This window comes from Podarcis pityusensis, assembly GCF_964106645.2.
Source record: "Podarcis pityusensis genome assembly, chromosome: 6".
Lineage (NCBI taxonomy): Eukaryota > Metazoa > Chordata > Lepidosauria > Squamata > Lacertidae > Podarcis > Podarcis pityusensis.
This window is the reverse complement of record NC_138030.1, coordinates 31,008,350-31,029,792: the sequence shown is the minus strand read 5'-3', so window position 1 is coordinate 31,029,792 and position 21,443 is coordinate 31,008,350. Positions and strand designations below refer to the sequence as shown.

At 41.4% G+C, this 21,443-nt stretch overlaps 2 protein-coding genes across 8 annotated transcripts in view; one reads left to right on the top strand and one right to left on the bottom strand.

The window, feature by feature from the left end:
* ERGIC3 (ERGIC and golgi 3) overlaps positions 1-7,551 on the top strand; it is a 22,703-nt gene extending 15,152 nt beyond the window's left edge. For all 3 annotated transcript variants that reach the window (XM_081011906.1, XM_081011905.1, XM_081011904.1), the window contains 6 exons: positions 837-868; positions 1,482-1,578; positions 5,481-5,545; positions 6,079-6,215; positions 6,607-6,662; positions 7,091-7,551. In XM_081011906.1, the coding sequence (XP_080868032.1) occupies positions 837-868; positions 1,482-1,578; positions 5,481-5,545; positions 6,079-6,215; positions 6,607-6,662; positions 7,091-7,170 (467 nt within the window). In that variant the 3' untranslated portion in view covers positions 7,171-7,551. The remainder of the gene's footprint in view (positions 1-836; positions 869-1,481; positions 1,579-5,480; positions 5,546-6,078; positions 6,216-6,606; positions 6,663-7,090) is intronic.
* Positions 7,436-21,443, bottom strand: LOC308480436 (CMP-N-acetylneuraminate-beta-galactosamide-alpha-2,3-sialyltransferase 2-like). Of its 5 annotated transcripts, XM_081011908.1 has the most exons (8): positions 19,312-19,711; positions 15,759-15,923; positions 15,385-15,719; positions 13,125-13,315; positions 11,985-12,164; positions 11,169-11,214; positions 9,297-9,416; positions 7,436-8,249 (listed from the first exon to the last, which is right to left on the bottom strand). In XM_081011908.1, exons 3-8 carry the CDS (start codon positions 15,655-15,657, stop codon positions 8,082-8,084), a joined length of 978 nt encoding a protein of 325 aa, XP_080868034.1. In that variant the 5' UTR covers positions 15,658-15,719; positions 15,759-15,923; positions 19,312-19,711; the 3' UTR covers positions 7,436-8,081. The 5 variants fall into 5 exon arrangements, with proteins under 5 accessions (XP_080868034.1, XP_080868036.1, XP_080868037.1 ...); XM_081011910.1 differs by lacking the exon at positions 19,312-19,711 and adding an exon at positions 21,292-21,443 and having other exon boundaries at positions 15,385-15,940; XM_081011911.1 differs by having other exon boundaries at positions 15,385-15,940; positions 19,548-19,717.

The window sequence follows — 21,443 nt, the reverse complement described above, 5'->3', positions numbered from 1 at the left end:
CAGCAGGGATTGGTCTTAGCCGCCACATCTACACGCAGTAGAACATGCATATACACACAGATACCCCTTAGTTGTAAGCCTGAGAGTGGAACATCTAGTATCTCTGTCCTAAATTCTCAAAATGTTAGTAGCTTCATTCCCAGTTGGATCTGACACTTACTGCTGAATTGCCTTGCTCAAATCCCTATCTTATATTACAGTCATCATAATATTGTATTACTATTATAGATTTGGTTGATAATTTGCAGTGGATTTCACTTACTTAGATTTCCAAATGTTAGTTTGCATAGAGCTAAATAGCATAAAAAAGCGGGAAGTATTCTATTTATTTAGAAGAACCTATTTAAAGGGATTAACAACTTGCTATCTGAAAACTCCTAAAGTGGAATTACAACTAAACTGGGATAATTTAGCAAAGTTAAAAGCCTGCTCTGAATGCATTCAGAAATTAACATAAGCTGTATTTGCAGGTTGGGAAAGAATAAAGAGCTGCAACCTTGAAAACACAGTTGAGAATTATGGTGGGCAGTATCTGGTGATGGAACAAATAGGTGTATTCTAATCCTTGTACATATGCTTAGAATGTGGCATATGAGTTGAGAAGTTGTAAACTGTTCTGAGGTTTTGTTTACAATTCAGGAATACATATTTTGTTCAACAAATAAAATATCTTCCAGTTGCGCAAGGAAGTTTGTTGTGTCCTTTACTTGGAAACATGCTAGGATTGTGAAAATTTGCAGGTTTTTCTCTTTCTTTTAAAAAAGAACAGAGCAGTTAAATAACTTTAGGAAGTCTTTTCCTTTATGTAACATTTTGTTGTCTTGCATCTCTTACAGTTCATGATCTGCAGAGCTTTGGACTTGACAATGTAAGTATCAGGGAGAGACATATTGAGTTTGAGATACTGATTCACATCTGCAGAGAAGGGAGTAAAGTGTCAGTGCAGATGATTTCCCCTTGTGCTTACTGGTGTGGCACCTCTAGTTTTGGCAGCAGCTGTGTAAATGATAGGCAAAAAGAACAAAAAGCAACATTTAGAACAAAACTGTTTCCCCCCAAAAGGTGACCACATAATTCATTGTATACTGGTGCTTTCAGAATCCAGTGAGTCACTAAGCATCTATCCTGAGCTCCTTCCCTTATTTTATTCTCACCCTGTATGCCACTGAGCACGAACACCTCATCTCCTTCCTGTGACTGCAGTTCCCAGAGGAGAAGAGGTGTGTAATTACAGGGAGAGGAGCGTATTTCTAGCAGGGCTTCTACCCTAAGGTGGTAAATGCATGAAAATTGCGCAGAAGAGAAAACATCATTAGCTGTGCTCAACTTGCATAAGCAGGCACAGGTGCTAAAATCCTGCTGCTCTTATTGGAGAGAGTTGGTGAAAAACACCTACCTACCTTTTGATCATAGGCTTAGTACTCTGCCTGCTCTGCCCTTTGCTGGTTCTGTTTGAACATGTTTCCCTTTTTTTGTTTCAGATAAACATGACCCATTTTATCAAGCACCTGTCATTTGGGAGGGATTATCCTGGCATTGTGAACCCACTTGATGGGACAGTTGTCACAGCACACCAAGGTACTGGTCTGAAAATAAGTTTTGTTATAGTTTGCTTATATACAGCTTTTGCCCCCAAAGTGATGAATACTGTACAGTGGTACCTCGGGTTACATATGCTTCAGGTTACATACGCTTCAGGTTACAGACTCCGCTAACCCAGAAATAGTACCTCGGGTTAAGAACTTTGCTTCAGGATGAGAACAGAAATCGTGTTCCAGTAGCGCGGCGGCAGCGGGAGGCCCCATTGGCTAAAGTGGTGCTTCAGGTTAAGAACAGTTTCAGGTTAAGAACGGACCTCCAGAACGAATTAAGTGCTTAACCCGAGGTACCACTGTATTAATAAAAAGAAAGGTGCAGTAAAATACAGTAAGTCAGCTGTAAAAGCAATATAAGATAGCTAATAATAATAATACCATACTTTTCTGTGTATAATACTACAGTGGTACCTCGGGTTAAGTACTTAATTCAGGTAAACATAACAGCAAAAAATCTAAGTCTATTTAAGGACAACTATGAAAAATGCTGGACAGAAATTAAGAGAGACTTAGATAGTTGGTCAAAATTGAAACTTTCTTTGTTAGGCCGAATTGCTGCTATTAAGATGAATGTATTGCCAAGGATGTTGTTTTTATTTCAAACACTTCAGGTTTTGGACAAAACGGAGTGCTTTCAGAAGTGGCAGAGAGATATTTCTAAGTTTGTCTGGCAGAGCAAAAAGCCCAGAATTAAGTTTAAGATATTAACTGATGCAAAACAAAGAGGGGGCTTTGCCCTGCCAGACTTAAAGTTGTATTATGAAGCCGCAGCGTTCTGCTGGCTAAAAGACTGGCTACTTCTTGAAGACACTGATGTGTTAGATTTGGAAGGGTTTAACAATGCTTTTGGATGGCATGCATATTTATGGTATGACAAGGTTAAAGCAAATAAGGCCTTTAAGAACCATATTGTCAGAAAATCACTGTTTAATGTCTGGACAAAATATAAAGACTTGCTGGAAAATAAAACCCCAAGGTGGCTTTCACCTTTGGAAGCTAAGGCCCGAAAAAGACCCAATATGGAGGCTAAATGGCCAAAATATTGGGAAATACTAGAGAAAGATGGAGACAACTGGAAATTGCAGAGTTTGGAGAAAATGAAGGATAAAGTGCGAGACTGGTTACATTACGCTCAGATTAAAGAAGTTTTTAAAAATGACAAGAAACTAGGGTTCCAGGTGGAGAAATCGAAACTAGAAACAGAATTGTTAGAACCAAAGACCAAGGTACTTTCAAGGATGTATAACTTGCTGTTAAAATGGAATACACAAGATGAAACGGTTAAATCGGCTATGATAAGGTGGGCACAGGACATTGGGTATAATATCATGTTTGAGGACTGGGAAAGGTTGTGGAGTACTGGATTGAAATTTACTGCATGTAACGCTTTGAAAGAAAATGTAATGAAAATGATTTATAGATGGTATATGACCCCAGTCAAACTTGCAAAAATTTACCACCTGACTGACAATAAGTGTTGGAAATGTAAAGAGTGTGAGGGAACGTTCTTCCACCTCTGGTGGACTTGCCCTAAAGTGAAGGCGTTCTGGGAAATGATTTATAATGAACTGAAAAAGGTATTTAAATATACCTTCACTAAGAAACCAGAGGCCTTCCTTTTGGGTATTGTCGGCCAAGGGGTGGTAAAGAAGGACCAGACATTTTTTATGTATGCAACAACAGCAGCAAGGATACTTCTCGCAAAGCACTGGAAAACTCAAGATCTACCCACACTGGAAGAATGGCAGATGCAACTGATAGACTACATGGAACTGGCTGAGATGACCGGCAGAATTCGTGACCTGGGAGAAGAGAGGACTGAGGAGGATTGGAAGAAATTTAAGAATTATTTACAAAAATATTGTAACTTGAGTGAATGCTAAACAGGATGCTAGATCAAATAACTGAGCACCACTAAATTTAGATGATTTTAAGAAAATAAGTAAGATTGTGAAAATATAACTCTTTTTGAGAACTAGAAGATTATGAAACATAGAAGGGATATAAGAATGTAAATAAGATAATAAATTGCTGACAAAATGTTATAACGATGAAAGTGGGAGCGGGAGATGTGAGGAAGTCCAAAGAAAATGTGAAATTATGTTAAGATATATGTTACATTGTTTATTATGTTCATTTCTATTGTAAAACCCAATAAATTTCTTTAAAAAAAAAAAAAAGTACTTAATTCGTTCTGGAGGTCCGTACTTAACCTGAAACTGTTCTTAACCTGAAGCACCACTTTAGCTAATGGGGTCTCTTGCTGCTGCCGCGCCGCCGGAGCACGATTTCTGTTCTCATCCTGAAGCAAAGTTCTTAACCTGAAGCACTATTTCTGGGTTAGCGGAGTCTGTAACCTGAAGCGTATGTAACCCGAGGTACCGCTGTTTTTTTCTTTAAAAATCATGCTAAAAAGTGGAGGTCTTCTTATACATGGATAGTGCATAGGGTGAACGTTTGATTGATTGCTTCTGCAGCTGTCAGCAGCTATTGTGTGTGTTATTGGTTGCTGTGTCAATGGGTGGTGTTGATTGGCTGGCGCTGGGGAAGTTGGGCGGGCAATTGGCAGCTCCTGCCATTGATGGGACAGCCGTGAGGTGGAGTTTGTGACGTGTGCGGGTGAGTGATTCTTGGCAATCCCCCCCTTAAAAAAGCTCAACCACCCTGGGCAATCCTTCGCAACAGAAGCTCAATAACTCTGTGCCATCTCCCCCCATTTTCTTAAATTTGAGTCCCCCCAAATAGGGGGCGTCTTATAGACAAAAAAGTACGGTAGTAGTAATAATAATTCCCTTCCCTTATAATAGAACCTAAACAATGAACTGGCCAAAATATGATGGCTACTGTCTAACTTAGGACTGTCTCACTTAATCCAGTCACCATCTTTTAGCTCTTTTTAGTTTCTATCTCCCTCTCACTACATCAGGGTAAGCAAGCAGACCCTCATGTTTAGTTCATCAACCTGCTTGCTGGTCCAGTGTGCAGGATCCTGGTAATCTATTTTCTAAACAATAGGCCATAGGAGATTTAAAATAATAAAAAATTAAAAACAAAAATGCATGCCTCTAATGCCACCCACAAATCATACTGAACATTGCTTCTTGGGCTGTAGTCGTGCTCTCACCACAGACACAGCGCTTGGGTGTTTCTACTTACATGCACTGAAGGGTTAACAGCCTATGTTATAAATAATAATTGTAATAAATAAAATATTTTAGTTAACAATATTAAATTTAGGTTTGCATGAGAAGGGAATAAAACCTTGTAAGTGAAGACTATCACATTTGTGGTAATGCCACACAAGTTATGTATATATGCATTTATTTTAATATAAATTTGGGCAACTAACTGACTAGCTTCTGGCTCAGTAAAATGGGAAAGATGCCAGCAAGCTTCCTCTTCCTCCTGGCTGACAGTAAGTTACAGGCAGGGGTGCATGCATGAAAGAATTGTCTTTGCTCTTTTCTCCATTCCCCCCCCCCCTTTCTTTACTTTCTAAGCCATTCCCAGCTCAGAAAGATGGAGTTATAGGGACAGAGACTCTTCTCCCCACACCCCACAGCAAAATAAATCTGGATAGGGAGAGGGAACTAGCCTTGCCTTTCTTCCCTGGGAATGAAATCTCGAGTTTCTTTTCTCTCCCTCCCTCACCTGCTCTTTCATAAGACCCTGCTGGTAAGATTGTAGACTAAAGTCATTATAGCAGATATTATTACTATGTAGCTTGGACCTCAATAGAATTCTAACTTCCCACTTCAAAGTTATTGCTGCTTACTAATTATCTATTCAAATTCCTTCTTGCCCCGTATCAATTTTGTTAAGTTCTGTATAAGGGGACTCCCCCCCCCCCGAATGGCTCCTATTAACACCGTATTTTGCACTTAGCATCCATGATGTTCCAGTACTTCGTAAAAGTGGTCCCCACAGTGTATATGAAGGTCGATGGTGAGGTAAGATCCCCACATTTTCTTTTAAAAACAAACACACACACCAAAACCTAGCATTATATTTTAATATAGAACAGTGCTGTCCAGGTTACTGCAGTGTAATTACGGGTTGGGACATGAGGAAATGAAATTGCAAAGAGTTTTGTATATCTTATTACCAATAAGCCTCTGAACAATCAAAGCTCCAGATTTGCAAAAGTGTGGATGACAACCACATGGGGATTTCTGAAAGAGAGAGGTCTTTATTGCTGTGGACCCAGTTTCCTCAGGCTAGAGAATGTAGTGTGACGACAGGACAGTTATGAGTCATGGGGGGAATTAGCTTGAGTGTATTGTAGGACTTGGGTAAGTGGTTTCTTTGTGTTGGGCAGAGGGGGGTGGAGAGAGAGGCCAAACTAAGGTATACATAATGCTTCCTGCCGGGGAAGAAGCATTGTGGCAAGATTCAACCCAGCTCCAAATCCTATATAGGCAATTGTGTGTCTTAACTTGTTATTTAGAAAGAGTAACATTATGTTCTACTTATGTTCTACTAGGTGGTGAGATCAAATCAGTTTTCAGTAACACGACATGAGAAAGTAGCTAACGGGCTAATTGGAGACCAGGGTCTCCCTGGAGTATTTGTGCTCTATGAGCTTTCTCCCATGATGGTGAAACTAACAGAGAAACACAGGTGAGAAGTTTTCACATGAACCCATTTTACAACTTGCTTATAAAATTACGTTTCATTTATTCATCACGTGATGCATACAAATAGGTTCTAGAGGTAGTTGCAAAAAGCTTCCATTTGAGGCAGTTAACATTTTGACTGCCTTTTGAACCTAAGTGTTCATTGGACATGGTCAAGTGGGATTGAACTACTGTATTTACTCGAGTCTAATGCACCACTGAATCCATTGCGCACCTTAATTTTTGCAACGTGATTTGGCGAAAAAAGGTGAGCATTAGATTAAATACGGTAATCCATGGGTTTCACCCCCCCCCCCCCCAAGTTTTAACTTGTTCATTCATAATGTACACATTACATGGTAATCAACTTTTTTTTCCCCCGTCACCCCATATAGGTCCTTTACACATTTTCTCACAGGAGTCTGTGCCATCATTGGAGGGGTATTTACAGGTATTTGAATATTTTAATTGTTCTCATCCATCTTGGATCTAAAGCTTAGCTTGCAAATGTTTTGATCAATACATCCTAGGCATTTTCAAAACTTGTTTTTACAAAGATGGCAGAATCATCACTAGTAGTACAATGATTGTTGAAATATTATAGTACATCTGTTTTCTATACATATAAAATGAGCCAAAATGCAACTGAGTGGTGCTTATCAAAAAGTGTCTCCTACTAGTATTTAGTGAGCAGCATATTTTGGTTGTGTGATATGGCTCTTTGGGCAGTGCACTATTTCCTCACTGCTTTGACAAATTTAGGAATCCCACCCCCACCCCCCGAACACCTTAAAGCAACTTTTTGGAAGAAAGAGGGGGGTTTCTTTTTTAATTTAGGGAACATATATAACCTGACCTTCCTTTTCCTCCTTCTTCCAGTGGCAGGACTCATTGATTCTTTGATCTATCATTCAGCTCGGGTCATTCAAAAGAAAATAGAACTTGGAAAAACAACATAGATTATCAGGTGCAATCCCCTCTGAAGAACTTGAAGGAATTAAAAACAAATGGTCAGTGGTCATTTTGAGGGTGCCAAGAAGACCCCTGGACTTGTACCAAGACTGGAACTATCATCCGTCTCTCTTCACAAGTAAAATGGGGGATTAATTTAAACATCCATCTTTTGTGGCAGTGCTGTATACCCTAGATTTCAGTACTTGTCTTATATGTTGGCCTATCTGTCAACTTCTAGATCATGAAATGAAGAATATGGAACACAAGACCTTTTACATGTGTAAAACAAATATTTTCTATTTAATTTGTACACAGTGCTACCCTTAGGATGTTTGTTTGGACCAAATTCTCAGGAAAAAGTTTTAATAAAGTCGTGTAATATTTGCTTTCTTTTTACTTACATTTCAACACTCTGTATCAAATAGCATTACAGCCAAGAATATTGCTCAGTAGTCTGTGCTTGCTTCCCTGCTCCTCTGATACCTTATACTTAGCATTTCTTAACCACTTAAATAACAGTGGCTTTAGCACAAATGTAGGCCTGGGAGGTACTGTCAATATCAGCTTTTTGAAATCTCTGTCCAAGGATAGAGCATCCTACATTGTCCATAAAATGCAATGAAAGAGAAGCACAAAGTCAGCTATCGGGGATAGCCTCTGTTGTCCAAATTTAAAGAAAAAACATTTCAAGTTTTTCTTGCTAAGAAAGTATTCTGTTCAGAAGTGGTGTTACATGTGTATGTTTGTGTATATACATACATACCTGCGCCGGGTGCAGTAGCGCTGGGCTGCTGAACTGTGCTTCGATCTCTAATCCATCCACCTTGTTTCTCTTGTGGCTCAAAAGACCATCATTGGTCCTAGGTTCCTCTTTCTTGGACTAGTGACTTTGAAGTCTGTGGGGCACTGGAGCAAGCTATTTATAAAATGTTATTCTGCCTTCAACTGCTAGTCTCTCAATGAGTGCTAGTTCAAAAGTGGCATTGTGGACTCCAGTCCTGCGGAAAGCTCCAGCGTACCGATTCTTTTCCCAGTAGTGGTGCCAGTTCCCTCTGCTGTCTGCGCCGAAACCAAATGCAGAGACCTGCCACACAAAACATTATGGGGAAGGAAATGAGACTATGAGGCCTATGTAGCCCAAAAGCTGCTACCTAATCTAGCATTCTGTTTCTCAGAAGTCTGCAGGCAGGGCACAAGGGCAACAGACCTTTCCCAGTGAGTGGTGGTCAGCTACATGCAGCCATCGATAATAAAAATTATTTAAAACAAAAAAAAACACGTTTTAAAAAAATTGTTCATCACAATAACATTGTTGCAATAAAAAAAGATAAATACAGTTCCCCCACCCTGCTCCCCATGACTTTCCTCAACTCCCTCTTTTGGTTCATAACATATTAACTTCTCCTACTTGTTTTGTTATCTCTCAATAAAGCTGTCGTAAATTTAATAATCGATAATCTAACCCTGCAAGGAGTGGCCACATTTTACGGAAGCAGACTCCATTATAGAAAGATAGCAGTGACGAGGTTAATTTCGGCAAAGATTTTTAAATGTGAAACATACACTACTACATTAACAAGCAGAATTTACTGTAATAGCTGCTTAATAGATACCCTTCCTCCAGTGTCACTCCTAATTTAATTTGGGGCTTTGTGGAATTTTGGTAGGTTTAGTTAGTTCATTCTTTAAGAGATGGATTTTTATGCAAAGACAATGAAACAAAAATGGAAAGTCACACTGCCAGCTTGTAGCATATTCAGCTTATTATCAGGGCCTGCTTGTTTCTGTATAATTTGAGTAATTTTTAGGGTGTTTTTTTTAAAAAAAAATTCTTACTATATTGCAACTTAGTGATCAAGACATAAGACATCCAGCACAGTTTCAATACCAGCCACATGCAATCTCTTCAGTCAACTTTAGTGTTTCAAAACATGGGAGAGGACTATCTTGTTTTCTGAAGGACTCTGCCCATGTACTTTTTGAACTACCATTCTGTTACCAAATCAGTTGTGAGAAAAGTTGCTTTTTTAAACATGGCCCAAAGAGGCAAGTTGCCTCACAACCAAATGCACTACACCCCAATAGCAACAGCAGCCTGTATCTGTAGACATCTGGAGATCACTGTACATACCTGTTTGCAAGTATGGATAGCAAAAAGCAGTGCAGCGAATCCAGTGGATGGATACCTTCCAAAGCGCTTCATCCATTTATCGTGAATATATTTTAGGAAGGCAGGGTTCAGTATTAAGACCTGAGGAGAAGAAAAACATTTGGACTGAGAAGCTCTCGCCTGTTGTCATAGCCTCTTCTTCCTCAAATTGTCCCACCTGCCACAAGCATAGCTAATGAGAATGAGATGGTTTGTGACTCTGATGCTCAGCATATTAAAAGCAAAGGTGTTGGTCTTTACTTAAAGCAAATTCATGCTGCTTGATAAAATTAAATCTCCCAAGAAGTTCACATAAACAAATGAAACATCAGTTCATATAAAAGTACGAAATATTTTGTATTTCAATAAATATTTCCTTAAAACTTAAGTAAAAGCAATCACAACAGCCCTTGCCTTTTTAAACATTAGTTGCTCCAGTCAAGAGTAACCTAAGCCCAATTTGTATTAGTTTTTCATTTCTGAACTTGTGCTATAGGGCTTAGGAGTGTTGAACTAGGACCTGGGAGAACAGGGTTCAAATCCTCACAGTGTCGAGAATCTCTGTCAGAGATCAGTCACACCATCTCTCAGCCTAACCCACCTCACAGAGGTCATGTGATGACAATGTGAGGAGCAGGGAAACCACCTGGAGCTCCTTGGAGGGAGGAAAGGATGTAAATAATAATACAAATACAAGTTTTCCAGTACAGTGTTTCATTAGACTCAAAGGCCTAATGCAGTGGTTTTCAAGCAGTGTGCCGTGGCAGCCTGGGGTGCCTTGAATGATGGTCAGTGGTATTGTGGACAACACTGCCCTCTGCCCCTCTTTCCTTCCCTCCTTCCTCTGATGCCTTGTCGCGTCTCTGCCTCCCAAAGGCTTGCACACCCGTTTGTTGCAGCAGCCCTGGCTATGAGCTCCTCAGGCAAATAGTGCCTCTGGGGCTGGCCAGGGGGTACTTCCCAGGCCCCTGTGGGGCAGTGGGAGGAGGCACCGCTCTCTTTGTGGGGGGCAGCTCAGAGACCGGGGGGGGGGCAGCTGCAGCTGCTCAGAGGACTCCCAAGGAGAAGAGAGGCAGCTGAGAGAACACTCCACAAGGGAGGGTGTTCAAAAAAGGGTGAGGGGCTGCCAGCTCTTGCAGGCAAGGGTTGACATAACTGGGCCTCTGAGCCCCACGGGGTGCCGCAGGAAGAATGCAGTTGGTCAAGGGAGCCATGGACCCAAAAAGGTTGAAAACCTCTGGCCTAACGATTTATTTCAGAAGGTAAAACAGAATTTTACTCTTGGATTGTTGAAATTAATGAAGCTGTTCATTTTCTGACGGAAACCTCAAGACTTCCGTTGTTCCACTCCATAACCTTTTCCTCACCCCTAAAAGCTGGCCCATTAAAATTACATTTTATGTAAGCTCTGTAGTTGTGCTTTTAAGTGCCAATGTGGTGTTTTTTGTCTTCTTTTGTTTACAGAAATTGCCAGTGTGGGGCCCCCAGTCTGGATCAGGATTCTAGCATAGGGGTTGGATGGCTTTATACCCACTACCCATCCTCACTTGAGGATGAAAAGGCCTCCGTTCAATTTGCACTGCAGTGAAATCTTCCATTTGCTTCAATGCTATTCCTTCCACCCCCCATAAAATTGCAGGGGAGGATATGGATTGGGAGCATAGTTGGGGCAGGAGGAGATTAAAGCTCCTCTACCTCCATTCTAGGGTCCTGGAATAAGACTGTGGGGTCCACATTGACAATTTTTGTAAAAACAACCAAAACACTGCAGTTGCACATATCAGTCCTTAAATTCACAGAATAAAGAAGCAATGTCAGATCTGAATCAATGTATTGCCTGCATTCACAGCTTACCTTACTTTTGTCAGCTTCAATGAAGGGCTTGACTCTTTGGTATGTACTATAAAAGAAATGGAAGAATAGCATTCATAATTTTATTACTTTTACCATCAAACTTTCTATTTTTTCCCCTCCAGTGTTCAGTATACATAAAACCCATTCCTGGAGAGTCACGCAACTCCCTGAATAATGAATGACCGGGTGCGCTCCTGTTATTACAAGCATATTTCCATACATTTGCAGCACTGACCTAAGCCCATAGTGGACAAATTTGTAGTCTCACTGAAGCTTTTAAGGGTCATTTCAAGATTTCCCTACTGACTGAATGTAAAGGCGCAAAGAAACCAACTCTGCTCTTAGCAAGGGATCTTTATCGTGAGGAATGAAATCCTCATCATGCACTGTTTGGAGAAGTACTTCATTTTGTCTGTCCTGAAACTCCCACCATTTCGCTTCATTGGTGACCCCAGATTCTAATACCATGGGAGAGGAAGAAATAAAGCTCTCTCTCTCTCTACTTCATCTATATTTTATCTATGATGTCTCCCTTATAAATCCCTTCTAAACTAAAAAACACCAACCCCACAAACATTGTAACATTTACTCACATAGGACATGCTCCAGCCCCTTGATATTCTGATTTCTCTTTTCTGCACCTTTTCCAGCTCCATGCTGTCTTTTTAAGGGGTTCAAGCAGACCTGTACAAAATATCCTCTCACAGTGCTGAAGTTGCGCCCAAAGGAACCTGCCCCATAAATGAATGCTTAAGGTTTTGTTCCTGCTGTAGTACATGCCTAGCTTTTTGTACTCCAATTAGACAAAGTGCTCACCGCTTAATTTCTCCTGAGGAAAAAGCACTAGCTAGCCATTTGAGATCCAGAGGTTTGAAGGGGACGAGCACAAGATGGACGCCAGCGTGCAGGTTCACAGCACTCTCTGGGTACATGAAATGGTGCGTGGTTCTTGTACCAACATCTTCCTCAAAGCCTGCAGTTTGTGCTGTGTTCATCCTCAAAGGACATAAGAAACATGATCAGATGCTTCACAAAATATCCAGTCCAGAAACATGGGGACGGTCAAAGTCTGAATCTGACACTTGATGGGCTGAGGCCTAGGGACATCAATCAGATGCCATTCTTCAGGACTCTAGGTTACCAGATTTTATTTTCAAATCTGGAGTTGGGATTGTTATTCCCAGCAACTATTCGCATATGCAACTTTTGTCACACACATCCCAACTTCTCTAGCTGCTTCTGCCTTTGCATTTCCCCACCATTTCAGAATTTAGACTAATCCCCATTCTGGCACAAGGAACTGTTCTTCCCAGGGGCCGGATGCAGCCCAATCACCTTCTCAATCCGGCCTGTGGATGGTCCAGGAATCAGCGTGTTTTTACATGAGTAGAATGTGTCCTTGTATTTAAAATGCATCTCTGGGTTATTTGTGGGGCATAGGAATATAGTCCAGCCCACCACATGGTCTGAGGGACGGTGGACCGGCTGACCCCTGCCTTATGCACTCGAAGGGTCTAAATGATGCTGATGATTAGAATAGCAGCAACCATAGTAATCCTTTTGAATTACAATTACTGCTCAACAATATTTTGTTGGGTAATAATCCTATTAACCCTATTGGAAGGTGAAGGCTTCATTATTTTTTAAAAAAATACAAACTGAGAAGCATTAATTAGTTAATGATAAATGGTCCCTTCCAACTATGATTCTGTGGCTGAGCCTTCAGTGTTAACCATCAGAGAGAGAGATTTAAAGTATCAAGAGATCATATCCCCAACAATTATCTCTCATCAGCCCATCATTCTGACCTATTAACAAATAATCTCCCTAACAAAGGAATGGTTTCTCATCAGCCATAATACTACATTATAGCAGCCACACAAAAATACTTTTCAGCATTATTCACACTAATTTTATGAAGCCCAAGGTAGGGCGTATATACTTTACTCCACTTACCTCAGCACAAAGTGGTGAGAGTCAATCTTTTTTCCATATTTGGAGCCCTTCAGCCTCCCTGAATTGCCCACCACAGCACATGTTCCACACTGGCTAAAATCCTGGGCTGTAACAGGAGGGGAGTGAAGGATGTCAAACAAGTGCTTTATTATCTTCTGGAGTTGGCTTCCATCCTGATATCCTTGCAGCCTCTAATGAAACAAAGTATGCTTTTTGTTGTTGTTGTTGTTGTTGTTGTTGTTGTTGTTGTAATTTCCCCCCAGTAATTTCCCCCCAGAGACACGGGTGGTGCTTTGGGTTAAACCACAGAGCCTAGGGCTTGCTGATCAGAAGATTGGTGGTTCAAATCCCTGCGACGGGGTGAGCTCCCGTTGCTAGGTCCCAGCTCCTGCCAACCAAGCAGTTCGAAAGGACATTAAAGTGCAAGTAGATAAATAGATACTGCTCTGGCGGGAAGATAAACAGTGTTTCCGTGCGCTGTTCTGGTTCTCCAGAAGCGGCTTAGTTGTGCTGGCTACATGACCCAGAAGCTGTACGCCGGCTCCCTCGGCCAATAAAGCAAGATGAGCGCCGCAACCCCAGAGTCGGCCACGACTGGACCAAATGGTCAGGGGTTCCTTTACCTTTTATGTTGTTATGACCACCCTGGGCTCCTTGAAGAGGATGAGATATAATTATTTTTATTATTAATAAATACTAACAGAGGACATTAAGGAAGGGGGTGTAGAACCTGCTTTCCAATAGCATATTTTTTATATATAAAAAATGGAACCGCCTGCTTAAACAGATCACAAAAGAGAAATATTTGATGGTACAATTGACTGACTGCAAACTATTCTGAATAGAGATACAGAACAAAGGCAAATATCTCTAGCGAGAATGCCTCATGCAAAGGTGGCTCCTGTGCTGTCAATCAGGAAAGCATTGTTCATGTGCTGTTACTGCTGCTTTTATCATCTCAGAAATGGAAGACGTTTCTGCTGGGTGGCTTCTCCCTGCCATGCAACTATGAAAGCACAGGAGCTCTCGTTGGGTAAAGCAGTTGGCCTCTGTACATCTCCCACCCAGTGGCTTTCCTGGTGCTGCAGCCAGGACTCTTTCCTCATTATTGAGAGACTCCTGGGTATATGTACAAGAGAGAGTTAATGGAGCTGGAAGGACTGCTTAAGACTGGTCAAACCAGCTGGCCAGATCGTCCTTTTGTTAGGGAAATTATGACCATGGGCTAAATGATGAGTAATGGTTGCTTTAATAGTTATAAAGCAATAAATAGTGACTATATTTATTGAATTTATATCCGTGCCTTCCTCCCAGAGTTGCTCAGGGAGACAGTTTGCTCGGCTAAATATTAGCAAATATCATAGCAGTGTACAACACTGCAATAAATAAAAATGGTTTCCCAGAAAAACTGATCCATGAGTCAACTTATCCTTCTAAGGTAAAGGGGAAAGGGAAAGGACCCCTGGACGGTTAAGTCCAGTCAAAGGCAACTGTGGGGTTGTGGTGCTCATCTCACTTTCAGGCCAAGGGAGCCGGTGTTTGTCCACAGACAGCTGTCCAGGTCATGTGGCCTGCATGACTAAACCGCTTTTGTCACAACAGAACACCATGACGGAAACCAGAGTGCACGGAAACGCCATCTAAGAAAGCCTGTAGTAATAGGAGAGACTTTGGTATCTGATGGTTGGACTTCATTAATATTTTTTAATGTGATGCCCTGTGCAGGGCCAAAATTGGGCACCCCCAAATGGATAATCTCAGTTATGGATCTTCTCAATTTTGCGCCCCCTCGGCATAATGCCCTGTGGGGGGAAACTGCCCACACCACCCAAAACCCAGTGCTGATCTGATGAAATGTAGATGTTGGAGCCTGCCTAATTTCAATGGGCTGGATCTCCAGCACAGACAGGTGAAGATTAGTGGCCTGAACAAATGCAGAGCAGGTAAAACATTTGCCAACTCTTCCTGCTCTGCATTTGGTGCTGCTATTCCTGTACGAGAGGGGAACTGCAGGACCATTTCTGGAGAAGGGACCCACCTCAAAGTAATTTACAGCAGCTGGCCTTGATGTTGGACCTCCTGGTGAAGTTGGGAGTTAAAAACAAAACAAACACCAAACAAAAAAAAGGCATGCAGTGCACTGCTAGAACCTCTGAGCACTCAAAGAAGTAAGGAGATGCTCTGTGTTTCATTTCGCTCAATGGACACAGCAGAGAGGAGCCTTTCTGCGTGTTTGTCATTAATGTGGTGCAACACTCACCAGCCACCACTGCAGAACCTCCGAGGGGACCTCTGGATTTCTAAGAGTCAGCAGGCAGTTTACTGAGGCATCAAAGTGATCACAAAACCAGTCCAACTTGCTATGCTCTGTGCACCTGTTCTGGCTGCACATCTTTCCCTCCCAGGGAGACTCCATCAGCGGCCATTCTCCAGAGGAAGGCGAAGGGTCCATATACACAGCCTTGTAAACCTTCCAAAGGAAAAATGCAAAGCAGAGGGCCAGGATGCACCACAGCTTTTTCCTGAACTGCATCCTTCACTCAGTCAGCTGGATCTCATAGTTAAAAAACCTTCTATGAGGCAAAAGCATCATGCAGTGTGGTTTAACTTTATTGCCTATGTCAGACTTTTTGCTCTGCGAGTTTCCTGTTCACATATGATGGGCAGGTCGCTTCTTGAGTAGATACTGCTCCACACAGATGCACAGCCCAGCAGCTAAAAACTCAGAAAAATCAAGGTTCGACTCCTTCTCCATTTATTCAGCCAGCCAGTGTTCTGTGGGTGTGAACCAGTTAAAGCCTCACATCAAACGAATGCTGAAACACACAGGAAAAAGTGTGATATGACGTTAGTATGGACTACAAATGGCAGAGGGAAATGCTTGTGGCAAGATAAAGTTATTATTTTCAGACATCGTTCTGTACATTAATAAGTTTAATGGTGCAATATTTTCCTAAATGTCCATGCTGTTGGTCCCAAGCTTTCCTCCAGTTATGCTGCATGCAATTCATTAGCAGTTTACCAGATGGGACAGAACTGCAACACTACCTTCCCAGCAGTAGCATTGCTGCCATTTACTGAAAGGGCTGAGTTGGTGAACAGGTCAAAGGTGCTCTACAGGACTCTACAGGCTTCAGAATCACAGAGTTGTAGAGTTGGAAGGGACCACAAGGGTAATCTAGCCCAACCACTTGCAATGCAGGAATATTTCAGCCAACAGGGGGCTCAAACCTATGACCCTGAGATTAAGAGTCTCATGCTCTACTGACTGAGCTATCCCTCAACTCCCCAAATCACTGGTGCATCTGCACAGCCCCAACCTCCCTCCTGCCTCCCCATCTATGTTCTGGTAAGCAGCAGCAAGACCATGGCCGGGAAACTAGAATTGTGGCTCTGGGTGAGCCACTTCGAGTGTGATTTGTACCCAACTGTAAAGCACTGTGTGCAACCCATCCAGTATCTATTTCTGGTCATATCCAAGATTTGTGTTAGTAATAAAGTTAGCATCTCATTAAACACATCCTGACATTTCCATAATTTGCTTCATACATTCTGTATTGTCCCATATCCCAGCCAGTTAAAAAGACAGCTTGTTCACCTATTCACCCATTCCCATCAATACTTGCGTTTTCCTTTCCCTCTTATTGCAGGGTTTGTAGATTTTTATGATATTATACGGTCCTAGTTATTTTTAGATGGAGATTCCTCTCCTCTAGCACTCCAGTAAGCATATACACTGGCGTATCCACACTAAAAACCGAGATGACTCAAAATAACCTATTCCAAAGCAATAAAGCAAAAGACTTGTAAAGAGCATGTCATTTTGTGTTGGGGGGTTTTGGTTTCAAAACTAGACTCATCAAAAACTTGCTTTTTTGCTTTAGAAACTGCCACGTGTAAGTCAGTCAAATATTAGCAGAAAGCACAAGGGGCTGTTTTGTGCTGGAAGTCGTTCAAAGGAGGGTCAAAGGTTTTTCCTTAAAGGAAGGTCAAAGGTTAATCCTTCTTCTTAACCAAGACTCTCCCCTTGTGCCTAGTTAAAAGGGTGGAAGGGGGAGTGAAAATATGGTCTGCAGGTCCAGCTAAAGAATATGGGAGTTCAACAAAAGGCTGTGGAGTCAGAAATGTAAAAAGCTGCAAGAGGGAAAAAGTGATTAAACCATTTCAGAGACCTGAAACAATGGGAAGTGTTAGGAAACCACAGTTAGGAACCACAGCAAAGGAGCCCAGAGAAAACTACAAAGGGATGCAGAAGCTGAACTGAGGATGCAAATTTTAAGTATTGGTTTGGTCAGAGAAGCAGACTGGTTTGTTTTTTGTTTGTTTGTTTGTTTTTAAAGTATTGTTTCAATAAAGCATTTAAAGATTTAAAAAAACAAAATAGATAAATCAACTACTCTTATGGGCAACTGCTAAAAATGTAAACCATTTTCTCAAAAATGTGTTGCCTTGCTAAACCTGTAAGTAAATACACAATGTGTTTTGGGAAAGTTTGGTGTGAAGTCTTGTTATTCACTCCACACACAACTGCCATCACACACTACCCAGTATTGAGAGTAGGATGGGTCAGCTGAAGTCCAGGTGGTTAAAAAGCTGTTTAGTGGGTAATGGGGGTAATGGGGGGGGGGGACGTTAGGGGAAATTGGGTGGGTGGGGAGATATTTTCACCTGGTGGCAACAGTGAAATTAGCAAGGAGGAGAGGTTGGTTTGCTTACAGGCTACAGCCTGTACTGTCAAAGGAGAAATCAAACTAAACTGGAAGAACATGAAAATAGAATGCTTTGGGTATGTTTGCACAAGCCTGGATTTTAACAGAAAGCCTTAGTAATGTGAAATGTTCTCATTTCAGGAAAGACTTCTAAATATTAAAATAGTGATGCAGAAAGGTTATCTAGAAATGTTCCTTTAAAATGCTCTGAGTAATATATGTGCTGTTATCAAGAAGATCGAAAGCTAACAAAAATCCCTGCAAGGCAAATACACACTGGTGCCACTAGATCATTTTGGACTCTGGACCTAATGATATTGAGAGAAGGGTTTCGGTGGTAAAGTTACTGCAAATGAGAAACACAAAATGCACCCATCACCTCCAAAGGTACAGAATGCACTGTGCCACCTACACAGGGTTGTATGCAATGTTAGTCCTACTCAGATGCATTAAAAATAATGGTCATGGCTAACATTGATTTCAGTAGGTCTGCTCTTGAGTATAACTTAATTGGACACAATTCACATGGTGTGAATCCTGTGCAAAATAAATCCCACTATGCTCAGTAGGGATTATTCCACAGTAAAAGTTTGTGTCAGGTTACAACAATTAAATCACAGCCTCATCGCACAAAGTGAAATGTTGAGCTGGGACACCAGAAAGAAACAAAACACACAATGCCAGGAAGAGGGGCATTTATCTTACCCACCCCTTTAACTCTATACTTTGCAACTACTGATATGTTGTTAGAGCAAAAGAAAGAAAGAAGACAACTCTGAAGAATGAAAAAGAGAGATAATGTGCAGAGCTTCACATTTTAAAATGGGACCCGTGTTTGTTGCTCTGATGCTAAGGATGCTAAAGTATAAAATGTTATAAATGAACATAAATGAACCAGGAAGACTTATGTACGGTAACTGGTTACAAATCAAGTGCATAAGTTTCCCTGGGTCAATAGTCAAGAACATTGTTGGACCTGAAATTAAATTATGCAGGACTGAAGGAAACACACTCTGTACATGTTTTGGGACTTTCATCTAATGACTTCACAATCCTAGGCACATTGCTTAGGAACAAGTCCTATGAAACTCAGCAATATATTCTTCTGAATAAAAGGTGCCTAGGATCTGGCTGTAACTGAAGGGGGGACGGGTGTGTGGAAGGAATTAAAAACACAAATTACAGCTGCAAACACACTACACCTTTAATGCACGTTTGAAGCACGTTTCCTACTCAAAGAATTCTGGGCATTGTAGTTTATCCATCACAAACAATTCCCAGCCACTCTGAACAAACTACTGTGCCCAAAATTATTTGAGGGGAGGAAATGTACTCGGAATGTGTTTTAAAGATATGCTAACCGGATGGCAGGAAGTGAATGAAGACCAGTTTGTGAGCAATGAACAAGCAAATAAGAGAGAGGAAGAAGGCAAGGGGGGATATTAACAAAAATGAAAGAAAGACACAACCCTCTGCACACTTACCCGGGAAGAGCAAGCCCCACTGAACGCATTGGGATTTACTTGTGAGAGTCAACACGCACAGGCACCGGTGGCTGCCCCAAACGGAAGTTTTGTTGCAAATTCAGCTGAGATAGTGGAGTTCCTCTATCGAGGGAGAAGCACTGGTTCCAGCAACGAGGGAATTGTTTCCCATTTCCTGCTAGTTTATCGCTGCAGCGTGGAAAGTTGCTGCAAGCACAACTATGACTCACTTGGAAAAGGAGGTTGCTGCGCTTGGCACCACTGCAAATAACAGCTTCCGAGGAGGGATCTTCTTCAGGACTTCAGCAGGAGATTGTCCCCTTCCCCACCTGGCTGAGATAATCACTAGGCCCCCCACCTTGCACTAAGGGTATTTGCATTTCAAAAACAAAAACTAATGCAGACACTTTCTGGCTCTTTCCTCTCCTTTGTTAACCAGGCAAACTTTTTAGCATAATTGAGGTTATGTTTCAACAAGTTCAAGGACACCTCAGCAGACTCTACAGTGTTTTCAAAAAACAAGGACCTGCAGCGAAGACTGAACAGGCTGTTGTTTCAAAGTCTGCAGCTACGTTATCTCGTGTCCCTGAAGTCAAGTCAAGCGACATGTTGCTACTATCTTTCAAGCAAAAAACATAGCCATGAGAGTCAATTACTGCTCTCCAAGGCAGCTCTGCGTGACAGTCCTCAACTTCTGAGGGAAAAACTAGGGAAGGAATTGTGTGGGAGGAGGAAATCCTGCTTGCACCCCGCCAACTACCGCAAGAGGTGATTCAGTGGAGGCAGGAGTTTGTTTTCCCACACGAAGCTTTCATTGTTTGATTAGTCTAAATCACTCTGTAAGGTAAGCATAAAACCTATAATGGCCAAGCACCCTATCATTTCGCACAAATCAGAGTTAACATCTCCTATTTTTGTTTATTCACATTTACATGGATTTTTGCACATTTCATCAGAAAGCACTACAGCTAGCAAATGCACTGTGAAAAATGCTACAAGGCAAGTCCTATCCTCATCTATCCTTTCTTAAAGGGTGGAGGATGCAAAAATGATCATCCTCTGAGACCCTTTTTTGTGTGCTTCCTCCATGAGAGATCTGGAGGGTGGCAACATGAGAATGGGGCTCGTCTGGAACCTCCATTACACATCTTTAGGCACCAGGTGAAAATGTTTCTCTATAGACAGGCCTTTGGCTGATTAACATCCTATGGCCTTTTAAATGTGTTTGTGGGAGGGGAGTTATTGGTTTGCTTTATTGCATATTTTGTGCTCTCATTTTTCATTTCTTATGTTGTGAGCTGCCCTGTGAGCTTTGGATGAAGGCCGGTATACAAATTTAATTAATAATGATAATAATAATAATGCTGACAGTGAAAAGAGAGGTTCGTGCTGGTTGTCAAGACAAGCTTTTATTCATTATTTCCAAGCACTGTGGAAATATGGGCTACAGATAAGCAACTTCTACTAAAAATAATTTAAGGCATTAGGCAGAGTACTTGTCAGATTACTGGTACATGGTTATGTATTTATTTTATTAATTTAATAAAATTTATACACTGCCTGATTGTGTGTGGGGGGGGGTTTAAACCACCCTCAGAGCATTTTACAAATACTGCAAAGGAACATTTGCTCTTCTTATGCAAATACTTACTTTCAGTTTACAAACTGCCAGAATGTCCCATTGATTTTAAAGGGATATTTCCTGCATTAGCAACATTTATGTGTGTCCAAATGCTAGTTTAATAGGGCCTCTCCCTTCTGTGCAGTGTCAAAGCAGCATTGCTTTGGAGTATAATTTGACATTTTACAGCAGCTTGTGAAGCAGAGCACAATTACTCCTGAAACACATATTCACAGAGATACATGCACTATGTCTGATGCTACTCATTGCACTGAATAGTGTCACAGACCCTACACTGAGAATCCTAACTGTAGCTGCTGAAAGATAGTTTGCTAGTGTTACCACCTGCTTACCTTAACCAAGTGTTGGAGATCACACAGCCCGGGCAAAGTGAATTATTGTTCTTCCTCTTCCTTGGTTGCACTCAGAATATTAATGAAGATTAAAGCCACTGCCCATGGCTGCATGCGGTAAGTGACTCATTTTGAAATAGTGCTTTTGAACA

Bases quoted from the DNA above. Each gene is read 5' to 3' on its own strand.
- LOC308480436 (XM_081011910.1), bottom strand. From the start codon at position 15,657: ATGCAGTTCAGGAAAAAGCTGTGGTGCATCCTGGCCCTCTGCTTTGCA. The intron at 11,215-11,984 runs GTGAGCACTTTG...TTTCTTTTATAG, and splicing joins TCCTCAGGAGAAATTAAGCG to TACATACCAAAGAGTCAAGC. The intron at 9,417-11,168 runs GTAAGCTGTGAA...TCTTCTCCTCAG, and splicing joins TTGAAGCTGACAAAAGTAAG to GTCTTAATACTGAACCCTGC.